The 6,966-nt window shown below is 39.9% G+C and overlaps 1 protein-coding gene across 2 annotated transcripts; it reads right to left on the bottom strand.

Moving 5' to 3' along the window:
• Nucleotides 1-1,141: 1,141 nt before the first annotated feature.
• On the bottom strand, nt 1,142-4,374 carry fgf12a (fibroblast growth factor 12a). Of its 2 annotated transcripts, XM_016508539.1 has the most exons (3): nt 3,905-4,374; nt 3,150-3,197; nt 1,142-1,352 (listed from the first exon to the last, which is right to left on the bottom strand). In XM_016508539.1, the coding sequence occupies exons 1-3, from the start codon at nt 4,098-4,100 to the stop codon at nt 1,234-1,236; spliced, it is 363 nt and encodes a 120-aa protein (XP_016364025.1). In that variant the 5' UTR covers nt 4,101-4,374; the 3' UTR covers nt 1,142-1,233. The 2 variants fall into 2 exon arrangements, with proteins under 2 accessions (XP_016364025.1, XP_016364026.1); XM_016508540.1 differs by lacking the exon at nt 3,150-3,197.
• Between the last annotated feature and the right edge of the window lie 2,592 nt (nt 4,375-6,966).

The raw sequence follows: 6,966 nt of genomic DNA, 5'->3' as shown, positions 1-6,966 counted from the left end.
CGAAGTGGATTGGTCTCTCTAAGCGAGATCCCAATTTCGTCGGTCATCCGACGTGACGTCGAGAGTGACCGACTGAAAAGGAACATCTCGGTTACGTATTGTAACCCTCGTTCCCTGAAGGAGGGAACGGAGACGTCACGTCCCGTCGCCACAGCTTCTGTACCACTGCTGAGCGGCAGGGTCACCGGCTCGGCTCCTCAGCGAAAACCTGAATGTGCGCTGCACCGGCTGCCTACTTATACTCACGCTGTGATCAGTGGCAGCTGGATGCAATAATCGCATGCCAATGTGCATTGGCTTGTTTAGTTTACACTCAAAGTAGATTGGTCTCTCTAAGCGAGATCCCAATTCGTCAGTCATCCAACGTGACGTCGAGAGTGACCGACTGAAAGGGAAATAGTTTTCTCTATAAAAATCAGGAAAAAATGTCCACTTTTACTTGGAAGAAATGTTCAATACTTGAAAGAGTTAGTTCACCCAAAAATGAAAATTCTATCATTAATTACTCACACTCATGTCGTTCCAAACCCGTAAGACCTTCGCTCATCTTCGGAACACAAATTAAGATATTTTAATGAAATCCGAGAGCTCTCTGACCCTCCATAGACAACAACACAACTGAAATGTTCTCAGGTCCAGAAACATAGCATGCGCATGCTTCTCTTCATGTAAACAACTGGCTGCTGCTTACGTTGAGCACGCACATGTGTCAGCATGCGTTTACATGAAGAGGAAGCATGCACATGAGTCGTGCCTCACTTTTTCCACAATGGCGGTGCGCCGTAGCAGACGGGATAGGGAGAAGAAGAATTGTTAAATAAAGTTATTATTTTTGTTTTCTTAAAATTACGGTTGAACCCCTGATGTCACAAGGACTATTTTACCATTGTCCTTGTTTCTGGACATGGGAACATTTCAGTTGTGTTGCTGTTTATGGAGGGTCAGAGAGCTCTTGGATTTCATCAAAAATATCTTAATTTGTGTTCCGAAGATGAACAAAGGTCTTACGGGTTTGGACTGACATGAGGGTGAGTAATTAATGACAGAATTTTTGGGTGAACTATCCTTTTAAGGATTGTGCTGAAGGATTGTACATAAACAGACTTTCATAAATAAACCAACCCTGAAGATTGTTCGCTGAGATAAAAAGTGTGACACCAAGCCCCGTTCTCCCCTATATGCAATTAGTGTGGTACAATTAACTCTGCTTTGCATGCACATTTGCAGTTCCAATCACTCACTGTAGTCGCTGTTCTCATCCTTGATGCCATCGATGGTTCCATCTGGCTGCATCTGCAGGTAAAAACCCTGCTGGCTGAACAGTCGTGTCACAATGCCTTTCAGCTGCGGCTCTGGAAAATAAACACACAGCCCCGCCCCAACCCACATTTTTATCAGAATTTACCCCAACAAATTTTTTCAGCATGTGAACAAAAGGTTGTTAAGAAGAAATAAATTATTCTAAATAAGTTCTTGACTTCTTATCCAGTGATGGCAGTGAATGTACTTGTGAATGGCTGTGTTGATAAAGCTCTGCATATTTGCTCTCTGCAACCTCATTAATCAGTTTCACTATGGACACCTGGAGTTTAGAAGACCAGCTGTAGCCATAACAGGTGATTTCTGGTGGAGTGGTGACCTGTACAAGCAGGTACAATAAATGTTTAAAGGCAGGCCTGAGAGGTGAGGAGTGAAGAGGCCACATGGATGACCTGGCATGCAGCAAAGTTCCACAGCTTTCAATACTAGAGCTCAGAAGAGTTGTGAATGTCCATGATGGTCATGATCAGCTATTCATCTAGGACCCCATCTATCCATTGCAGACCCAATATCTCTGACAGGCTGGAAGGGCCATCAATCACATGAACGAGCCTGTCTACATCCATTAGGAAGAACATTACTAAATCACATACAGAATTCACACCTCTATAAATAAAAACCGATGTAGGGGACCCCATAGGAAATGACTCTAACCTGGGGAGAAAGGTTTGGGTTTAATACATGTATGTGGGTCAGTGTGTGCTGAATCTCTTGAAAACATGTCCAGGTCATACTTCCCCTGAAGCAAAAACAAAAACAAACAAACAATATTGCCATTACAAATTCTTATCCCTAATGCATCTGGAGCCTTTTTTTTTTTTTTTTTTAGCTTTTTTTAATGTAATCCAAATATTAGATCTGTAATAAAGTAATTTTTTCCCCCCAAAATTTTTTTTTAAGAGTACAACGAATATTAATGATATATATCATTATAATATAATAATTGATTATAGTAGATTATATAGTATGGTATAGTAGATTACAGTAACGAGGATGCTTTTTACATTACAAAATAAGAATTTAAAAGAAAATTACATAGTTATTATGAAAATAATGTCACAGTGTAAAAAAAAACACTAAAATGGGATTAAATGTCTTTGTGTAAAATAATATTTCTGCTTTCACTGGATTTGTGGGGTGAAATATGACTCAGACATGTTCCTCACATGTTTGTGAGTTTGTGAGATTAATGTACATGCATGTCTCTACTCATATAGCACTCGTATGCACTCACATGTGGATTTGAGCATGTGTTCACCTGGATGTATGCATGAGATAATGCATGTCATATTTGCATCAACACTTTGCATACTTTCCCCTTGCAAATATAATTCAGTTGAACCATACATGTTCCATATTGCCCCATTTCATGAACAAAAACAGTTACAATCGGATGTGCTGATAAATGATCTCATGATCATGAAATGGTGAATGATATCCTCGACTAATTAAGTCACCACAACTGACAGAAGAAACATGACACATCAGCAGCACAGAGCATACACGAGCCTCACTGCACGGAAACAGACAGAGAGGACAGATCACACATAACAATGGGGACAGAAACATAATAAGTAGAGACCAAAAAATGGGGATCAGAGGGGAGTAAAGAAGGTACAAAAGAAAAAAGGTGGAAGAGACAGAGAGGAGAAGACATACTGTACATAAAAATAACACAAATACAGAGAGATAGAACAATAGTCAGAAGCATACTACAAAGACAAGGCAGACATTGGCGACTGCCGTTAGACAGGAGCTAGTCCCCCATGAACACGAATGGGGTGGGTAACTGGAAGACACAGCACAAGGATGGAGGCTGAGCTACTGACCTAGCCTGACGCCCTTACGGGACACCTGTGGAGGTTTCGAGGGTGCATCTTACGGGGGAGAAGGAAAAACAACATTTTTACAGACAAATCCTACAGCAACAGCCGTCAAATAACTGATCATATGTTGGGCAGAGGGGATGTGTTTGTTCTACATCATGAGAAGGTGTTTTGAAGGAGGAAGAGAGGACAGCTTTGTATATATATATATTTTTTTTTTACATTTCACATGTTCGTGCCATTTTATGTGAGCCGAAAAAGGACAATAGCGTGGTTCATTGGGCAGTTCAAACTGGATCTTCCATCAGGCAAACATTTACCATTAACCATTTCATCTAAGAATGCCCTGGTGCACTGCAGTGCCACTGGATTCTGGCTATTATTAAATTGCATTGTTGCATATAAACATAAGGTATTTTCTTCTTCTTCTTCTTCTTTTAACAATCACACAGCCTCTGATCAAAATGTCAGAATTCCAGCCACTGAATTCATTGATAACAGTAATAATAACATTAATAAAACATATCAGATATATCAACATAAAACGACTATGCAGTCAGATTGTTAGGATGGCAAATCGGTTGGTGAATAGCAATAGACAGCACGTGAGCTATGAAACAGGTGGGATCTTTGGGGGGAGGGATAAATAAATAAATAAATAAAATACAGTGGAGGATATATGTTCCTCCAGCAGAACTGTAGACTGCAGCAGAGGCTTCGGGTGGGGGCTGATGTCTTAAAAAGCATCCAGCACTGACCTGGTCGCCGGCGAACAGGTCTTTTCTTGCCGCTGCAGAAGCGGACTTTACTGAAGACCCCCAGGAAATGTCGCTCGCAGAGAGAGCGGGGGTCTTTGCTGGGACTGGGGCGGCGTTTGGAGGCAGATACCCGATCGCTGTTGGATTCCCGCGCCTGGCGTTTTTGTCGGATCAGAGAACTGGCGATCGCAGCCATCTCGAGTATTCAGTTAAACGAGCTGTTCGACAGTAACGCAATTACTGGGAATAATTAATAAACAAGACTGGATTGTCTGCGAAAAATTAGCCAGATCTCATTCCAATTCCTTGCGAAAAATTCAGAGGATCCTGTGAATTACGACTGAAATCTCATCCCCTTCTCAGACGATCTACCCAGACGGCTGTGAGTTTCACACACGATTACATAAAGCATATTTTCCGTTCTCCATCTTAGAAGCAAAAAAGCTATAATAATAACAATTAAATTAAAAAACAACGTCCTATGTGAACATGGGTAACCTGTCACGCAGGTATTCCAGGTGCCGAGGACAGCAGACGCGTAATTCCTCTTTCAAGCGACTGCTACATGATCCATATGTCTAGTTCATTCCAGATAACTTTGCATGCATCCACATAATAAATGGAGCCCATGACACAAGAACGCGCGTTCTCAGGCTCTATAGGCGTATATGAGTGGCGCGCACACAACTTCACGCAACTGGGCTCTCCAAATTATTTCACAGCTCTTCATAGTTCTTCTAGTAGAGTTCATTGCATTGCCCTTCACGTAGAAATTTCTTATTTTGTTCGAAACGAGTTGCAATTTAAATGTCAGGTGTCTAGCACAGCGAGAACACTGCGAATCCTGGCGAAGCCGTTTAAGGGAATGTTGTAAAATCGAGACTAGTGAGGCCTCTTTCACACTGACACTGAGCCTCTTTCACACTGACACTGAGCCAGTGAATGGGGTGTGATTCTCTCTCTCTCTCTCTCTCTCGCAAGTGAAGGAGTTAGAAAAAATAATATATATTAATGGGGGGAGAGAGGAGGTAACAGAGAATGATCTCGGTTCAAATTATGCTTGTTATTGCGTCTCATCGTCATCTATAGAGTTAATTTATTAATTGTCTGCCCATCTGTTTACTACTCGGATTAAAATACACCCTAATGATACAGATCGCCTTCTGTTTGTCACTGTATTGTTCAGTGTATTTAGTGCAAATGTGGCAGCCCATAATATTAAGGTCTGTCTGACACAATACATTAACCGCCCACTCTGCAGTTACTTTTTTATGTCATTTTTACCCATTAACTGTTGCAGAAAACTGAATTTCAAGTAAATTTCCAAACTGCTATTCCATCTGACGGGACTGTGTGTTTTAACTTATTAATATATATATATATATATATATATATAGAATGCTGCTTTTGCATCAGAACTGAGATAACCCTTTTAAGTATCACTGATATTTTAACAAGATAATAATGATATAGAAATGTGTTTAGGTTATAGTGCCACAGAATTCTAATAACAGGTTTACACTGCTACAGAGATGTATTGTTCTACTTTAGTAATTAATGCATTAACACAACACCTCCCCTTTAGAGATACAGATCTAACTATCACAGAACACCCCAATGCTGCATTTATGTCATGCACTGTGCCTTACTAAAGTGCTAAGCTCTTCAGCACTGGGTTTCAGAGGGTAATCATGGTGGGGCAAGCAGAGACAGAAGGGTTGGGGGGGGTTGTGTACTTATGTGGGGGCACACAATGGTTTCTGACACTGCAGTGGGTGGATCACGTGGCTCTGACACAAAAAAGACTCTTGCCTTGTGCAAAATAGCAGCATTAAATATTCAGTCTGTGAATGTGCTCTTTCATCCTTTTTCAAATTTAATGTGGGGCTAGGATTTCACTTCCAGCCATTTCCTTGCATCAACATGGACTTAGTACAGTGCCTTTTAAGATGCTCTTCTTGTTAAAGGTACTTGGTCTGAATTAACAATCTTCCAAATACTATGGAAAATCTGGTAACAAACTTAAGAGATGGGATAGCTAAGACTTTTGTAATATAAATTATCATAAATTATTGAAACTCTTAAATGTTATGGAAGTAAGGCAAGGATGAGAAGATTTACAATGGTTTTATCATATATTTTAGATACAAGTACCTCTATTTCAGAGGTCTGAACGAATGACACAAAGCATTTTGTTTTCATTAATCTCTGACACAAAAGCAGCTCCTGAGACAGAATGGTACATGGTAGTTGTCACAATACATCCTGTTTTGTATTACCTCAGTTTTGAGAGAGGAATTCTTGTGCAATTCTAGAACTATAACAATTTTGCCTAAAAACTCGACTATTATTGATTGTCAGCAAGGGCAGGTTTACTCAACAGACCATGACAATGCACCAGTGCACCTAAATTCATTAATGATCTGCGAATTTGTCCACAGTGACAATCACAGCACGTCATTTGCCAAGCAATAACTGCCCCACCCCCAGTGATTTCGGCCACTGCCCCTCAAAATAAATGTGCACGTCCCTGATAGCAAGTGCCTTTGCAACAAACATGTAATTTCTAGTTGTCAGTATTTCTGTTTCATGACAAATGCAGTAATGTTACATTAGCACAAAGCTCAGGCCAAAACCAAGATCCAGAGGATACTAGTATTATAAACAAATTTAAAATTTCTTCCAGCTAAACATAGTGAATGTAGTGAATGACATTTCAAGAAATATAGTAAACATGAGATATAAATTACACATGTGAAAAATATATATATAATATATATATATATATATATAATATATATATATATATATATACAAAGTCTGAATTTAAAATAGAATTGAAGCACACCAACTACAGAGACTGAACCTGAGATATAACTGGCCACAACATTGAATAAAGTCCAATGCAGGTATCGAAAGCCTTGCATCACCAAAACTATTCCACATTCAAACCAAGAGAGAAAAAGGAGCATCAAATCCAAGAATGTATTAAGACATCTTTCAAAGAAATATTGCCTCTAGTGTTCACAGTATGGGAACGCACAAAGGCCTCTCTCATCAAC

Source organism: Sinocyclocheilus rhinocerous, unplaced genomic scaffold (genome assembly GCF_001515625.1).
Source record: "Sinocyclocheilus rhinocerous isolate Xijiao unplaced genomic scaffold, SAMN03320098_v1.1 scaffold2279, whole genome shotgun sequence".
Lineage (NCBI taxonomy): Eukaryota > Metazoa > Chordata > Actinopteri > Cypriniformes > Cyprinidae > Sinocyclocheilus > Sinocyclocheilus rhinocerous.
Note: the sequence above shows the minus strand (reverse complement) of the source record. Positions and strands in the feature narration are given on the sequence as shown.

Excerpts from the sequence above, each read along its gene's own strand:
- fgf12a (XM_016508539.1), bottom strand. The coding sequence starts at position 4,100 with ATGGCTGCGATCGCCAGTTCTCTGATCCGACAAAAACGCCAGGCGCGG. Across the intron at positions 3,198-3,904 it reads ACCTGTTCGCCGGCGACCAG|ATGCACCCTCGAAACCTCCA; the intron begins GTCAGTGCTGGA and ends CTCCCCCGTAAG. Across the intron at positions 1,353-3,149 it reads CCGTAAGGGCGTCAGGCTAG|AGCCGCAGCTGAAAGGCATT; the intron begins GTCAGTAGCTCA and ends TTTATTTTCCAG.